This window comes from Dipodomys merriami, unplaced genomic scaffold (genome assembly GCF_024711535.1).
Source record: "Dipodomys merriami isolate MVZ:Mamm:240054 unplaced genomic scaffold, mDipMer1.0.p SCAF_3, whole genome shotgun sequence".
Taxonomy (NCBI): domain Eukaryota; kingdom Metazoa; phylum Chordata; class Mammalia; order Rodentia; family Heteromyidae; genus Dipodomys; species Dipodomys merriami.
This window is the reverse complement of record NW_027204492.1, coordinates 17,114,651-17,132,998: the sequence shown is the minus strand read 5'-3', so window position 1 is coordinate 17,132,998 and position 18,348 is coordinate 17,114,651. Positions and strand designations below refer to the sequence as shown.

General features: G+C 37.8%; 1 protein-coding gene across 2 annotated transcripts in view; it reads right to left on the bottom strand.

The window, feature by feature from the left end:
* Positions 1–9,511, bottom strand: part of Mbnl3 (muscleblind like splicing regulator 3) — a 68,004-nt gene extending 58,493 nt beyond the window's left edge. Inside the window, exon 1 of one of the 2 annotated variants that reach the window (XM_070039715.1) lies at positions 9,149–9,511. In XM_070039715.1, coding sequence (XP_069895816.1) covers positions 9,149–9,325 — 177 coding nt within the window. In that variant the 5' untranslated portion in view covers positions 9,326–9,511. The remainder of the gene's footprint in view (positions 1–9,148) is intronic. The other variant, XM_070039716.1, reaches the window with a different exon arrangement.
* Between the last annotated feature and the right edge of the window lie 8,837 nt (positions 9,512–18,348).

The window sequence follows — 18,348 nt, the reverse complement described above, 5'->3', positions numbered from 1 at the left end:
ACAAATGAAATAATTTACTGTCTTGTTAGAAACCATCACCAAGAAAGCATGAGTTGCAAGCTTAATTACTTCTAGCAATAAAACGTGACCCTGAAGGTAAGAATGAAAGGTGTCAAAATAAAAGTTGGATGGTAAATCTGGACTAAATAGAGAAAACAAAACACCAGTTTTTAAGAAACAGAAGACATCTTTTATGAAAGAAGTATAGATTAAAATGACAAGATTATTTACACATGAGAAAACACCAGATGGCTAAGATTCCTCTGAAATATATAACTTCTTAGGTCAAAGGTCAAATGGCATACTGAGGTAGAAGATAAAAACAGGATGGACTCAAGGATGATCAGAGAAAAATGCTACTCTGTTAGAGCAAAATGAACAAGAAATGAAGTTGTATTCTTAGAAAAATGAATTGCTGTTTGCAGATGTTCAGAAGTACCTTGTATTTACATTTTACAAAAGTCTTATACAGACAAGAGTAATATTTGAAACAACTTCCCATAGTTATTCTAATAAGGACAGAATTATGTATGTATTTCTCTAACATGCAAGAGTCTCTTCAAAACAAAAGAACTGACATAAAACTTAGAGATTTAGGCTTCAGATGTTTGAATCTCTCCTCCTTAAGGGGGGTGGTATTATCAAATTCTGATTAGGGAATACATTCCTAACCTTAGCCTGAGTATTTCCTCACCAGATGCCCAATTGCAACTTGGCTGTAAGGAGGAAAAATGACCTTGAGCTACAATCCCATAAAAGAACATTTGTAAAAAGTGGAGTTAGAGGCCAAGTTATTTTCTTAAATATTTGACTTGTTATGAGGCTGACCTGCTGCTATAATATTTTCAGCTTATCTGTGACAGATACCTCCCTAGCTGGCCAGGGCATTGAACTAATGAGCACACAACAGAGTAAAACATCAGAGAGAATTATGTTATAATAACTCCCAATTTTGGACATCTAACTCAATAACACAGTGTTTGAGAAGAAGGATGGACAAGGGAGCAGAGATAACTCCAGGTTCTGCCATTTAGTGATTAACCACAAACCATCTCTTCTTTTACTTCCTTTTCAGGATAAATTGTGCAAATATTTATCAATTAATTGCCCATGAACCCTAACTTAAAAGACATTGTCCAAAAAGAAATGGACTTATCAACTGACTTATATAACTTCTCTGTACATCGCCTTTATAATATCAATAAAAATAAAAAGTAATAAGAAAAAATATTATTATAAATAGATGATCATAACACAATAGAAAAGGAAGTGATTAGGAAAGGAAATGTTGCTCATGTCTTGTGCCTGTAATCCTAACTACTCAGGGGACTGAGATCTGAGGATCATGGTTCAAAGCCAGCCAGGGCAGGAAAGTCTGTGAGACTCTGATCAACCAATTAACTACCAGAAAACTGGAAGTGAAGCTGTGACTCAAAGTAGTAGTACACTAGCCTTGAGCTCAAGGATGGTACCTAGGCCTTGAGTTCAAGCCCTACAAGAAACCAAAAAAAAAAAAAAAAAAAAGAGAGAAGAAGAAGAAAGAAAATAAAAGAGAGGAAGAAAGAAAAAGAAAAAAGAAAGGAAACGTTGGCTTCTCCTCCTCCAAATCCCCCTCTTTTTAAGTACAAAAAGTAAATGAGTACAATACAACTCCACAGGTAATGCTTCCTAACGTCATGTGAAACAACATGACCATTATCAGCAAAAGTAGTTTGGTACTTTCGTTTAGTGAAATAATAGCTACTTTTGATATTTTCTCAATTTCCTTCTCCAAAACAGACTCAAATGATGAGCACAGTGGAGTCTCCAAGGTCCTTTGAAAACTGCATATATGACCTTGGGTAAGGGGCCTTCCCCCACTAGCTCTTCAGTTTCTGCATCTATAAATGGAACAAAAAAGTTTTGGATGGAATGGTCTTCCTTCAACAGCCACAATTTCTGATTGGCTCATTTTGCGGTGCTGTTAAAGGCACTTTTTAAAATGAATTATCTGACCCACTGAGCTGCTGGAGACCATTCCAGAATCTGTCATTACATGAAAATCCAGGCTATCAAGGCTTTATTTATGTTTTGGAGGGATGGAACCTAGGATTCCGCACATATTAGGTGATTGTTCTATGATTTAATCTAAATCCTTAGCCTAAAGTTTTCTTAACACTGTACCTGAACTTTTTAAAAAAGAAAATAGAAAAGGAAAAGTAATATTTTTGAGCCTTAAAAGACAGGATATATAAGATGAAAAATGGTAATTTCAAAGAAGCATTTTATTTTGGTGGGGAATGTAGCTCAGAGGAAGTTTTTGGGTGCAGCATGTCCAAGACCCTGAATTTCACTACCTTCCCTTCCACTCAAAAACTCATTTGAAATAATTCTGGACTTAATGGGTTTTTTTTTTTTTTGTCTGTCATAGGGCTTGAACTCTGGACCTGGGCGCTGTTCCTGAGCAATTCAGCTCAAGGCAAGTGCTCTACCACTTGAGCCACAGGGCCACTTCCGGTTTTCTGGTGCTTGATTGGAGATAAGAGTCTCACCGACTTTCCTTCCCGGCTGGCTTTGAATTGTGATCTCAAATTTCAGCCTCCTGAGTAGCTAGGATTACAGGGGTGAGTCACTGGCACCCAGCTTAAACTTTTTTAAGTTGTATAAATAATACATTGAATCCCTGTATACCCATATTCCTTTACTATTATAAACCTTCATAAGTATGGCACAATGACAAAAGTCAGGAAATTAACACACATACAAGAAAGACTCTTAAACTGGGAACTTATTTTGAATTTTACCCATTTTTCTCTCTAATGTCTGTGACCACAACATTTTAGTTAAGGACTGGCCAGTTCTTCTGTGGAATGTCCCTTCCTTCATGATCATAAAAGGCAAGGAAAAGCTAAGCAATAGTCAAAGACTAGAGGGAACTAAGGTGCCATGATGGGAAGATGTAATGGGAGATTCTGCATTGTGGAACAGAAAAGGGACATTCAGAGAAAAGGCTGGACAAATTCAAATACAGTTCTTAGTTCAGATTGTTGTATAGCGTTAATTTCCTAACTTTGATAACAGTGCTATTTATGATAGGTAAGTTGTTAACATCAGAGAAATCTAGGCAAAGAGTATACAGGAATTGTCTACTCTAAATTTTGTAGCTTTGCAAGAAGTGTAACCAGTTCAAAAAAAGAAAAAGGCTAAATAGGTAAAGCTGAATTATTAATATATATTTATTTGAGTATTTGTAGGAATCCTATTTTCTTTCCAAAGAGATTTTGAAATGCCCCAAAGAGTGCTGACATTTTTTTAATCAGTAAAGGCCATTTCCAGTATCACACACAATAAAAATCTTTAAGTAAGATGTTATTTTCCTGGACTCTAAGGATGACAGAGGTTGCTTCTGTGTCTTTGTCATGCAGCTACCTGCACAACATCTCTCTGATGGAGCTTATAAATGGTTCTAAGTCTGTGTAATTTGGTGACCCTGGGGATTATGTTGCTAGGAGTCTAGCTTCTATTAAACTTTACCTTAGCAAACAGAGATGAGTCAATATTCAAGGGATGAGTCAATATTCAGTCAAAAATAGTCGATTGTTTATTGGGCAATGCTAGGAATCAAACCCAGAGCCTTACACATACTAGGCAAATGCTTTATTCCTAGGATGCATCCCCAGTCAAAACAAGTAAAATTTTACATTAGTGAAAACTGTTGTGACTAGTAGTGCAAACACAGAAAATAATGCAACTGGGGCCAATTATTACCTAAAAGGATAGATTTATATCCCTTCAATGCTTTCTCATGTCTTGATCAAAGATAATGCTTGAAGGCATAGTCTGGATTGCTTTTTTTTTTTTTTTTTTTTTTTTGTCGGTCATGGAGCCTCAACTCTGGGCCTGGGCGCTGTCCCTCAGCTATTCAGCTCAAGGCTAGCGTTCTACCACTTGAGCCACAGTGCCACTTCTGGCTTTTTCTGCTTATGTGGTGCTAAGGAATCCAACCAGGACCTCATGCATGCAGGGCAAGCGTTAAACCACTGAGCCACCTTCTCAGCCCCTGTGGATTGCTTTTAAAAAATAATTCTATTTATTATTAAGGTGTTGTGTAGCAAGGTTACTATTTCATAAGTCAGGTAATGAGTACATTTCTTTTTTGGACAATGTTATCCCTTCCTTCACTTTCCCCCTCCCGTCCTTGCTCATAAGTTACATAGGTCATTTTCCACCTAGTGTCTACTAAATAGCATGACTACATTTGTTTACTCTTCCTCCCTTTATGCACATCCCCATAAGAAAGAAAACTCCAAAGCAAAAACAAACACCACCACCACCAACAATGATGATAGCCACAAAAATGTGGATTGCTTTTTATATGCATGTCTCTTATCTTTTTAGGAATGTATATGAATTGATATGATTATTCTCTGATTATGCTAGCTGCCATTGACTTAACTAGGAAATAATTGTTACAAAACCACCCAAAGTGGGAGACATGATGAGTTTTGATCTGTCATTATAAAGTAATGACAGCATTTATATTCTTCCTGGATAACAGCTGGCTGATATCACACACTATCTTAAATATGGAATGGAAGGTTCAAGACTTCATAATATTGCTGAAGGTGGGTAAGTTGACTATGAAAGCAATCATAAAAATTGATTTTATTTTAAAAGCAACATTCCTTTGTTTAAGCTAAGACCTATACACTAAAAATGCCAATCTAGATCAATGGCAAACTGTAACTATCAAGAAATCAGCGCAGAATGGATTAAATGATACTTTGAAAGAAACTTTTGAAATAAATTATGCTAAGCAGACAAGGCAATCAAGTCAAAAGCAGCTGCATACCAAAATGACATGAGATACTTCTGTGTAGCTGGAAACGAATGTAGATCTGGCTCATGGCTTAGATTTTCGATCTGAAACGAGTGCAACCTTCATAACTAAATACTCAACATTGATAAGGCACAGCAGCTCAGCTCAATGCACAATCAACCATCTGGCTCACCCTTCCTATTTTCGTGACATTCCCTCACTATGAGATGAGTGAGAGACATTGTACTTATTTTATCTATTATGAAGGCAAAGAACCATCCTCTGGTAGAGTAGCTAGTGCTAATAAATCGTTACAAAAACAAAACAAGAGAAAACAAAAGCTGCAGCCTGAAACTCATCAAATGATTGCCTCAGTTATTTAACCACTCATGGAAGCAAAAACTAGTACATGGATGAATTTCAATGGTGCTTCAATTATACAAACTCAAGAGTAGCAGCTTAAGCTATAGTACCCACTGAGGTACATTCCTTTGTGTATTGCAGATATGACATTAGTACAATCTACATAGGTCAAGTACCCTCAATCTAGTATACCTTTCATGCACATTATGGATAACAAATGATATGAAGGAGAGATATAAAGGCTTTATGCAGACATGGAACTCTAAGGAGTGTGTTATCTAAATGGCAAGTTAAATAACTGTTTGACAGTCTTTATATATTTGAATATTAGGGTTTTCAGGTAAAATCAGAGAGCATAAAAATTATGCAAATCATTTTTATCCTGTGTGACTCGTCATCAATGTATTAACACAATACAAAAATTATTTTTAAAAACACTACATACAATGAGTAGTAGACTGCTTATTTAAATAATTTAAGTGGCTTATTTATATCCATTAGCCATTATCTATTTAGTGTCTGAATTAAACATTTTCCAAGATTTCAAGTACAGCATACATTTTGTAAACAATTGTCTTCCCTTTTATTTTCTTCAAAGTATTTGAATTTTTGTGTGTGTGCCTCTCCTAGGGCTTGAACTCAAGGCCTAGACACTGTCCCTTAGCAATTTTTGCTCAAGAATGGCACTCCACCGCTTGAACTATAGCTCCACTTCTTGCTTTTTGGTGGTTAACTGGAAATAAGAGTCTACTAGACATTTTTGCCTAGGATGGCTTCAAACTGTGATCCTCAGATCTCAACCTCCTGAGTAGCTAAGATTACAGCCATGAGCCACCAGCATCCGGCTACTCTTTTCTTTTTAAATGACAACACTGACCTAAAAGATATCAATGATTAGGAAGTTCATGAATTGTTTCCCATTTTTCTCTGATGCCTGGAAAGACAGAATCTTCAATGTTAAGGAATTCTCTATATATAGAATGTCTCTATATATAGAATGTCTTTCCAGGCATCAGAGAAAAATGGGAAACAATTCATGAACTTCGAAACGGCTTGAAGAATTACCAACACACACACACACACACACACACACACACACACACACACACAAAGTAATTATATTTGGCATGTTCATTTGGGACATTAGGTTGTAGGTTTAAATCATAAGCCCTAACTAAATAGAACCCCCCCCTTTTTTTTTTTTGCAGAATCTCTAAATACTTCATGAAGATAATTTCTCATTTATTTCACTTTTGTATTGATACATTTTATCTCTGGATTTTCCATAATAATCCAGGAAGTTAGGCAGAGAAGAAAGGCATTTCTATTGGTTAGAAATAACATGACTTAAAATATATGAGATTAAAGAGACAAAGATCAGACACAGTAGTGCTGGAATTATATCCAAGACCTCTTGAAGCAACACATGCAAAAAGCTCAGTATATGGCCTGACCCTGTGTATGGGCAGAATAAAAGAAGTCACCTTTTTTCCCTTTAAGTAGCTCAGTGTTTTTTCTACTTTAACTCTCTGCTTAGTGCAGTAGATTGAAGTAATAATACAGAAAATAAATACAGATGAACTCCCAATGATTCATAAATGAAGAAAACAAAATAAGCCTTTTAGACAGAATATCTGCTGCAAAGAACTGGCTGGGAAAGTGGTAGAACTCTTGCCTCGCATGTCTGAGGCCCTGGGTTTGATTCCTCAGCACCACATAAGCAGAAAACGCTGGAAGTGGCACTGTGGCTCAAGTGGTAGAGCGCTAGCCTTGAGCTGAAGAGCTGAGGGACAGTGCCCAGGCCCAGAGTTCAAACCCCACGACTGACAAAAAAAAAAAAAGCAATTCAGAGATGTTTCTATGTTAGTAATTATCTTAATCTTTACTACAACATATTTCCATTATTGAATTGGAATGGTCTACAATAAAAACAAGTAACCATAAGGCAATAAAAGTAATGTCTCAAGTATATCCTGAGCATCCCTAATCCGAAAACCCTAAATGCTCCAAAATCCACAACTTTTGTAGCACCGTCATGACATCACATGTAGACAATTCTATGACTGACCTCATGTAATAGCTGCTGTAAAAAATATTGCACCAAAAATATTGTATAAAACTATCCTCAGTGTTTGCATTGTGTAGGACATAAAAATTTCGGATTCAGACCCAGGTCATAGGCGCAACATAGTTCATGTGCATAAAAATATTCCAAAATCAGAATAACTCTGACATCTGAAATACTTCTGGTCCCAAGCATATCAGATAAGGAATACGCAACCTGTTGTATACCATTTGAGAAACTCCTACATGAGGGGATACATCTCCAGTAGGCAAGTAGCCATGAATAAAAATGATAATGAGGTAAAACTGGTCACGATGAGGGTAAAACAATATAAAAGAATTGAAAAGGTTCTTGTTAAGCTTAATTGATGTCGACATCTTTTGAAACAAATGTCAAATACATCATAGCAAATCTTATTAGTTAAACTAAGAATCCAGTTTTTGCTTCTATGCTTGCATATGTACATCTTTATATTTAATTTGAGGGTAATTATGGATAAAAGCATGAAAATCAGTATGTTCTCTTATTTGAAAATCATGTATCCTACTCTACATAACACTTGCTCTGACCTCATCTTTTTGTTTATACTCTACTGAATATGGAATATTCAGCTTTGATGATCTTGGCAGTAGGCCTTTCCTTACAAAGATACTCACAAATCTGAAGGTGACCACTCAGGAGTTCAAGAAGAAAATTAAAGGAACCGAGTTTTGTAGCAGCAGGATTAAGTTAAAGACCTCCCCAAAATCTGACTGGTCCTTATCAAATGTGTCTTCACAATATGGATAAGAAATATATTGTAGCCGGGCGCTGGTGGCTCACGCCTGTAATCCTAGCTACTCAGGAGGCTGAGATCTGAGGATCGCGGTTCAAAGCCAGCCCGGGCAGGAGAGACCGTGAGACTCCTATCTCCAATAAACCACCAGAAAACCGGAAGTGGCACTGTAGCTCAAGTGGCAGATTGCTCGCCTTGAGCTGAAGAGCTGAGAGACAGCGCCCAGGCCCAGAGTTCAAGCCCCATGACTGACCAAAAAAAAAAAAAAAAAGAAATATATTGTAATTCACTAACGTTCTTCTCTGGGTAATAAGAGGATTTTGATGACTGTATTAAAAAAGTATAGATCCCATACAAAAAAAAGCTAAAGGATAGCAAGGCTGCAATCCTTTCCTCCTACAAAAATTCTTGATTTTTTAGCTGTATTTTTTTCTTGTCTTTTCTTTTTTGGTACTGGTGATCAAATCCAGGATGCTGCACTCGCTAGGCAAGTACCTTGCCATTGAGCTGCATGCCAGCCCAAAATCTTGAATTTTTATCCTTTCAAAAGAATTCTGTGCTGTCTAGTTGATGTTTTCAATTATTCTTACAAAAAAAAAAACATATGCTGCTGGCTGCCCTTCAATTTGTAGAATGGTCTCTGATCAGGGAAAGAAAAAGTCTTTCTCTTTATTTCGTAGCTTGAAAGAATAAAGCTAGGCAGGATGTTATCTAAAATTTTTTTTTATCCTTTAAATATATCTATCTCCCTAAGTAGGCTTTGGTAGATGGGGCTTTTAATAAGCTTAGTTCTACAAATATGAAGTCTACATGTCCCCTTTTTAAAAAACCCTATTGTCACTGTGTTTGATTTTGCTATCCTAGGTATTATATATATGTTTATCTGAACTAGGAAAGGGAAGGGGAACAAAAAAAGGGTGAGACAAAGGACAAAGGAGGAACCTATGCAATGATCTGTACAACTTGGAAGGGGGTAATAGAGGGAAGGAGTAACTTATGTAACTGTAACCCCTCTGTACATCACCTTGACAATAAAAAAAAAGCTTACCAATTTCATACTGTTATTAACTGTATTCATTACATCACATTTCAGAAAACATAAAAATCAACACATTGAAATAATCATGTGCATTTAGATGGCACTCACCTTTAGAGAATCAAAACAAGCCACCACACGGCCATTTTCCACGTGGCAAACTCTTGACGGATGGGCAAACCTGCACTCAGTTTCAGCTCGAGAGCAAGTTCCTCTCTGAAATTCTCTACAGACTTCTAAAGTCAGCCACTTGGTATCACGAATCAGGGCAACATTGACAGCCGTCATATTGAAAGCAAAATTACAATTCAGTGTACCCTCTTTGGGACAGTATGACTATGGATTGGTAAAGGAGTCAAAATGAACTTGAGCTAAATGTGAAAGCGAGAACAGGTTGCTTTGGTGCAGTCTACTTGTTAGCACTTAGGTTTTTATTTGAGTCGAATCTGAACAAGTCAAACCAAAAAAAGTAACTTATGAAATCAAGGTTTTTATCACAAGAACTAAAAATCAAATTAGAGACCAACTCTTTAAGAAGGCAAACTGTAAAGGTTAAGATATCGAATGTTGTATTTTGTTCCTTTGCTGAATTTGTTTCAAATAACTGGCAGACTTTCAAAAGAATTCTGTGCTGTCTAGTTGATGTTTTCAATTATTCTTACAAAAAAAAAAAAACATATGCTGCTGGCTGCCCTTCAATTTGTAGAATGGTCTCCGATCAGGGAAAGAAAAAGTCTTTCTCTTTATTTCATAGCTTGAAAGAATAAAGGTGGGCAGGATGTTATCTAAATTTTTTTTTTTAAAAACAACAGTTTGCTTCGAAGTCAGGGGGAGGGGAAATGACTAAGACAACTGAGAATCACAGGAAAAAAAATAAATGGACAAGTTGCTAAGAGTCAAGTACAAGCACACCAGTTTGGTAGGGGAACAGGGGAGGGTGTATGGAAGAGGGGTTTGAAAAGAGATAGCTCTAGAGTAGAATCCAAGCAGCAGAGTTTTCAGAAAAGGCACTTTTCAGAACCTGCAAGAAAAAGATAAATGAAATTAGCTAAAACACTACAATGCTTCCATTACCAACTCTAGATTTGGATAGAAAAGCAACCATATCTTTCACAAAGCAGGAAGCATCTTCAGACAGACAGTACAACACAGTATAGTTAAGCGATTGTCAGTAAAAGGAGCATTTCCCAGTGTAAAACTACAGAACAGAAGGAAACCACTCCTTAGATTTACTGCTGGAGTACAAAAGTGGACAATGGCCCAGTTTTTTAAACGATTGTTTAAAAACTATCATTTTTACTTTACTGTCAAATTTTGCTTTGGTGCAAAAAAGACCATAGCTTAACATGATGGGCCCTTATGTATTAATAATCCCACTTAATGTGTCTCCACTTGTGAAAGGTGACTTGTACTTGTACTGGAAGTGTCATTGTTGCTAATTACATCTAACCATCATGTCATAACTAGCTGTAGGCTCACTACATAGGAGTTAGGGTGGAGAGGGAAATAGAAAATGTTCATCAGTTAAAAAAATACTTGAGAAGATCCTAGAGTGTTTTTGCTGAGAATATTTCTTACTATATGAAAGGAAGTTGGAACAACTCAGAAGAATTTGGCTCGCACAAATAAAGCACAAAGCATAGCTCAATAATACATTAAATATTGGAAAGTTTGAAGGTTCACACTTGAACTCTGGGTCAACCAGCAACAGATACATGCACTGGTGGTCCATGCCTGTAATCCTAGCTACTCAAGAGGATTATATCTGAGGATCACAGTTTGAAGCCAGCCTAGGCAAGAAAGTCTATGAGACTCTTATCTCCAATGATCCAGCAAAAAGCTACAAGTGGAGGTATGGATCAAATGCTAGAGAACTAGCCTCGAGTGAAAAAGCTATGGAATAATGCTCAGGCCAAGGTCAAGCCCCAGTGCTGGCATCCAAACAAAAAAAAAGTTTTGCAATGAGCTAGTGGCGATGATAATAGTCTTTAAATATACTAAAACACATTCTCTGAACTATGCACTCTAAATGAATAAATTGGATAGTCTGTGAATTGTTCCTCAGTAAGGTTATATATATTTTTTTAATCTAAAGATACAGGACAATAAAAATGTCTGCTGTGCGATATGATTGGCTACCCCAAGCTTTCTTAGACTCTCCATAGACATAAAACCTTCTTAGTAATTTTAGTTAAGTTTCAAGAGTAAAGCAGTTTACGGACTGTAACTGGCTTAGTGTGTTAAGGAAAGGACTCTGCCAAGAGCACATTCTAGGAGCTTGTAAGTTTACATTCAAGTTTAATCCCACAACTAAACACATGGGAAAGAAAAACAAGCAAAGAAGAAATATATATATATGAGGGTGGAAGTCTTGCTCAGCACATAAACAGTGAGGATCTGGAAGGAGACTTTTCTACCAAGACCTGTCAAGTATAGAAACAGATAATAAATAATAGACTTGAATTTTGAACTTTTACCAATGAAAAATGCAAGCAGGAACTGGCCTCTGGCCATTCATTTTATGTAACATAAAGAATGGGGGAAGAAGGGGGTTTTTTTGGTCAGGGGGAGCCTTTAACCTCAGATGGGACCCTGGCCAATTCCTCAGTGCAGTTCCAGCCAGTACATAGCTTCCTTTTGACTGAAAGTATTTGGGGGCACTGCATCTGAAAGAGACTAGATGCAACAACAAAAGGAGTTGGTGTAAGGATGGGAAAAGCAATAGGGTTATATTAGAAAATTGTTAAGTCTTTATTAACATCAAGTGTGGTTAAACAAATGGACACTATCAATGTTTATAACTTGGGTACTTGGTCAAAATAATGCTTGAGAAACACTAAAAATGAAAAATATCAGGGGGAGGTACCCAATTTCCCTGTATTCTTAAGATCAATGTTATTTTGGGAACAGTACAGCTTTATCTTCATAGCCTTGGATTTAAGTACAGGAATGAAATTTTAATTTTTATAATTTATAGTTCCCCAATGTAGAGCATGGAAAGTTGCCATGCCTTTGTGTATTTTTACTTTATTGTATTCTCCGTCTACATATACTTGAGTTGCATTCATCTTTGGAGCTCTCAAAAATACTCCAGTCCTTTTTTTGGTCTCTTCAGTGCTGGGTATCAAACTCAAGGCCTTGTACATGCTGTCTCAAAAATACTCTAATCTGGGCACTGGTGGTTCATGCCTGTAATCCAACCTACATGGGAGGTAACGATCTGAGAATCAAAGTTCAAAGCCAGCCTGAGCAGAAAAGTCCTTGAGACTCTTCTCTTCAATTAACCACCAAAAATACTGGAAGTGGAAGTGTGGCTCAAGTGGTAGACTGCCAGCCTTTAGCAAAATAGCTACCCAAGAGAGACAGGCCCTGATTTCAAGCTCCAGTACCAGTACTGGCGCACGCATGTGAGCATGTGTGCACGTGCACCCGCGCCCGCGCCCACGCACGCACGCACGCACGCACGCACACGCACGCACACACACACACACACCCTAAAGCATTAGTGATAAGTTGAGTATGCTGATGAAGGAAATGAAGTCCACCAAAGTAAAATTACAATTTGACCCCTTATTAACCCTGAATGGTTAAGTCATGACTAGGCTAGAACCTCTGACTGAGTCTCATGCATAAATCTCAACAGAAAATGTAGGAGTCGGCATTTCTTATCTTCCAGAGGAGTTATAAACAAGGAAACCAATGATTTCCATAGAGTACATAGGTTTCCTTCCCCATTTTGCTTCTTTATTGTGTTAACATTCCTCAGTTGGGTTGGGCTAAGAGTGATCATCTATGTACCAGGTGTGAGACATTATTCTAAGAAGACATTGCCCAAGATTGATCAGTCCTCTACTTCTGTGGAACTTCTTATGTTCATTGAAATAGATCAGTGACATCATCAAGTAAGTGGAATATGATGGTTAGTGTTTATGAAGGGAAGGAAGTGAACACTAAATATCCAGCTTAAACACAAGCTTCTAGTTGACTGTGAGTGGAAACCCAGGTACTGTCACTTAATAGTCTGAACCCAGACATGATTTTACAGAAGTGAGTCACCAAAAGAAACACCTCAAAATTACTCACATTGTTTTCTTGCTCTTTGAATTTCTGTTGGAGAGACACTACTGGTCTCACCTTACACATAGAAAAATGGAGGTAGAGAACGTTGAAGGAATTTTAACTTGCATAGCTTTGTGTAGGTGGTAGAGGATCAAAAAAAACATCGTTCAAATTAAACGTTAAGCTGTTAAGAGTTTTAGTCACCTGTCTTGGATTTGAATACCCTGCACAGGTAGAGTATTTGTTCACAATCTGAGCCTTCAAAATATTGCTCATGTCTGAGACTATGAGATAAGACATAAAGAAACTATAAACTCTTAAATGTACATATATATTATACTCACTGCCTAGTATAGCCTTTGAAAAATTAGACTATAGATTTTAAAGAATTCACATTTTTTTCTCATCGTCAAAGTAGGGGCCAGCTAGATGTGGTTCCCCTTACTCCAGAGACAGAGATTGGGAGGATTACATTAAATGAGTCTATATCAACCAACAAGCTAGGCAAGGAGGCACATGCCTGTAATTTCAGCTGCACAGGAGGCATAAGTAGGAAGATCACAGTCTGAGGCTGGGTCCAGGCAAAAAGTGTGAATGAGGCCATATCTAAAAAATAACTAAAGCAAAAAGAGGGCTAGGGAACATGGCTCAATGTCTGTCTAGCAAGCGTGAGGCTTGGAGTTCCAACCACACTACCTCTACTACCACACTACAAGAAAGAAAAGTTTGAGGGTAAAACAGAGAAGGAATTTTTGTACTGAACTAATGTAAGTATGAATTTGTTCCAGAACTGTTTGAAAAGCCACTATCAATACCTATTTTTGTCCCCATTTCCCCACACACTTCCCCACATACTTTCTTGATCTTATTTCTTCTGCCTTCCCTCCAAAAGCCTGTATATCACATAGAAACACAGCCATGCTTGATTGGTCCCAAAGATCACAAATATATTATTTTTGCATCAGTGGCTCATGCCTGTAACCCTAGCTACTCAGGAGGCTGAGATCTGAGGATGGCAAATAACCAGCAAAAAGCCAGAATCAGTGGTGTGGCTCACGTGGTAGAGTGCCAGCAAGGAACACGAGGTCCCAGAGTTCAAAGAAATGTACTCATTACCTTGCCCATGTAATCGTAACCCCTCTGTATAGTATTTTCACAATTAAAAAAAAAGAGTTCCCATAGTTCAAACCTCAGTACCAACACACACACACACACACACACACACACACACACACACACACACACACACACACACACACACACACACACACACACACTGTTTAGCATCCAAATTCAAGCCCACAACTGAACAGGCATTCCTTTAAATGCATTTGTCAAACTCCCAAAGAAACCATGAAAACAGTGATTTCTTTCTTTCCATTTGATACTTTGCTTAATATCTACATGACTTCTGAATTTCTTGTGGCCATTGAGTTTGGCTCTCCAAATGTCTTCCACACCTGTCACACTGCTTGAACTGGCACCATGACAAGATTTAAAAGCCCGTGTGATTTCAAATTTATTTGGGCCTGGTTTCTTCTCATGCTGTAGTTCATGACCCACCCCTGCATATACTTAGAGGCATAGGTAAGGTGGGAGGCATTGCAGATGATAGCTCTAGCCACACAGGCATCCTATAGTAAACGAAAGACTTCTGCCCAGAAACAACAGGGCTGCAAAAATAAGGAGATTTTGCCTATTGCAGAAATTTTTCATCATTTTTATAGCCTTGTGGCCATTTTTTTTAAAACAATACTCCTGGGATAAGATGCATTGTAGCCATAAGTTGCTTTGTTAACTGGCAACTCCTTTGTACATCTACTGAAAAAATAAATGAAACAAAATTTTTAAAAAGAAAGTTTATATGTTTTTTCCAAAACACAGCAAAGTCCAAGCAATGAAATGACCTACATATGTCAGTTCATGCGTAAGGCCAGGGAAGAAAAGTAGGTGCCTTTGATCATCACTGTAGTGATGCTCTTGTGTAGGCCAGCCTTAAACTGCAACCCTACCTTTATTTCCCATAGAACTGTAATTATACGTGTGAGTCATCACACTTGGCCTGTTTTTGAGAGAGGGTCTCACTCACTTTTGACCAGCTATCGTGGAAACTGGATTCTCTTGTCTCTCCTTCCAAGCAACTTAGATTACGAGCATGTAGTACCATATGTAGTCCTGTTTTTTAATCTTAATATCTATAATGAAAAATCCTTGTTAAAATGTAATTTAAGTTTTCACTAGGATTTTTTTTTCTGTCAGCTTTTTGATAGAGAACAACTTTATACCAGGGACAAACTTTTTTTTTTTTTTTGGCGATTGTGGGGCTTGAAGTCTGGGCCTGGAGCTGTCAATGAGCTCTTCAGTTCTAGGCGAGTGCTCTACCACTCAAACCACAGTGCCACTTCTGGTTTTCTGGTGGTTATTTTGGAGATAAGAATCTCATGGACTTTCCTGCCCAGGCTGGCTTTGAACCCGTGATCCTCAGATCTCAGACTCCTGAGTAGCTAGGATTACAGGCAATGAGCCACATCACCTGGCACCAAGGATTAACTTTATGTAGTGATCTTTGGGGACACAAGGGCATCCTGTAAATTTCTACTTTGGAGCTTGGACCAGCATCTCCACCCAAAACAAGTATTAACTTTACTTGATTTTTTTTTAAATCAATGTGCTCACTGGTAAGATTTGTTTGAACATTCACTGTCTACACCCTTCTTATACCAACACCTAAAGCCCTTACAGGTTACCAAATAATAATCAAAAGTCATACCTAAATGTTTATCCTTTAAATACTGATAAATATCCCAAGGGCCCTGCTAACTCACCCAAATAATTTTTTGCAGTACTGAGGATCAAATTTATAGCGTCATAAATAATACTCAGGTGGTTTCCCATTGAATGATGCCCCCAGTACCTCTCTCATCAAACATGTGACTCAGGAAGGATGACTAGAGAGATTCAGCATCAGGGTAAGTAGCATCTGGTGAGGGCATCCTTACCTGAATTCATCATGGTGTGAAAGCCGATAACATTGGGTTCTCAGTCTTAATAGAAAGCATCTACTCTTCATTTGGGACACTTATAAGAGTAGTCAAAGGACCAAGAAAAAAAGTGTTGTGGTTGAAAATGAAAATGTTGGGGACTTTCAAATGAACCCTGATTTCAAAGATGCATGGTAAACCTTTCAGGAGGCCTACAAGCAGGGTCCTGGGAAAGGGAACTAATGAGGATATATACAAGACTTTGTGTCTGAAATCACTGCCTTTAGAAGCACTATTTCACATGCATATCACACATACACACACACACACACACACACACACACACACACACACACACACGTATACACACACATCTGAAGTGTGTATCTAAATCAACTGTCTTGATTTCCCTGGAAAGCTGGTGGCTGTCGGAAAAGCAGTGACATAATGGGATCCCAAACAATACCGAATCTTGTTTCCTATTTCCCCTCAACAGTGTTCTCCCATCCCCCACCTCATTTTTAGCAGTACTGGAATCTGAACTCAGGAACTTGTGCTTGGCAGGAAGGCGATGTGTCACTTGAGCCATGCCCTCAGCTGAAGTTATCTTCCTTTAAAGGCTCCTAAAGTAAGAATTTTACTTTTGGTTCATATTCAAGTGATTTATGCAAGACCGAGAACACAGACTTTCCTTTGTAGAAAAGTTTAGAAGAATGTTTATAATAGGCTGCTTTTCAACTATCTTTTGAGTGTAAAACACACACCAACACACACAAGTAAAGAAACAAAGGTAAAGAAAAGATGAAAAAGAGTATATGATAAAAATTTGGCCGTTTTAAGTGTGGTTTACCTCAGTAAATGGAAAACTAAGTTCTGTACCTACTTTTTCAAGGCCTATAAATTAAATCCAGACTTCAAGTTTTTAAAAAGGGGGTATACAAATTAGGTATTCAACAAATACTGAAACACTCCAACAAACTCTTAAGAAGCTCACAGCAGAGTTATGGAAGCCATTGTGAGACAAAGTCACCTCTATTGATTGCTTTAACTTTGAGCAGAGCCCTGGAAAGGGTTCATCTACTTGGTTAACATGCCTGAAAAATGTTAGTGTACACATGAAGAGCACATGATCTAATTTCATCACATCTGATATCTTGGCAATTTGTGTTCAGAATGGGTAAGCACACTCCCAAATGTTTAACCTAATTGTCTTGGTTCATTTGGTTCCTTTCATGAGCAATTCCCATCCGTGTTGGTGCATAATTCCAAACTATGGAGATATTTTCACACTCCTGAAAACCAGAAGGGTGCTTTGGGCAGCTCTGAATCCTTAGGGGAAAGGCAATCCCTTGCTTCTGATGTTATAAAGACTTATTGATCTCTGGAGGTCTGTGTTTTCCACTGATTTTAATGCTACTTTCTTGACACTGCCTGTTCATTTCATAGAACAGTGCCATCTTTGTACGCATACTTCAGTTCCAATTGCTTACAGTTCAAGCTTGAGCTCTGCTTTTTTATTGTGATCTACATAATTCTGTTTACTTTCTCTCTTTTTTTTCATATCTGAAACTGGGACTCAAACTCCACACCTGAAGCTTTCACTCATTGGCTAGTGTTCTATCAACTGAGCCATTCCTTCAATCCCTTGTCTATTTTCTCTTAGATTCCAGGTTAAATGACCTGCTTAGAATCATCTGACCCCTCATGGTTATTAACTCTTGCCAATTAATATTTTCAAGATCTGGCACATTTCTCATTAATGTGTTTTTATACACTTTCCCCTTTTACTAACTTTAAGACTGTGAGGGGGCTGGGAAGGTGGCTCAGTGGTAGAGCGTTTGCCTTGCATGCTTGAGGCCCTGGGTTCGATTCCTCAGCACCACATAAGCAAAAAGAAAAAAAGCCAGAAGTGGCACTGTGGCTCAAGTGGTAGAGCGCTAGCCTTGAGCTGAAGAACTGAGGGACAGCACCCAGGCCCAGAGTTCAGGCCCCAAGACCAGACCCCCCCCCCCAAAAAGACTCTGAGAACCCATTTTTCTCAGTTCTAGTTAAATCTCGTGATCTCATGAAAAATATTTTCTATATTAATTTCTAACCAACTGAAATGTTGAGAATTCTATTGAGTAGGATTCCAAGTGTAACTATAAGATTCCCAAAATAATCATTAAAACACTATGAAGATGATAGATTTGCCTGAAGAGTATATTTAAAATATATTTTATTGTTATTATTAAGGTGATGTACAGAAGAGTTACCATTTCATATGTGCAT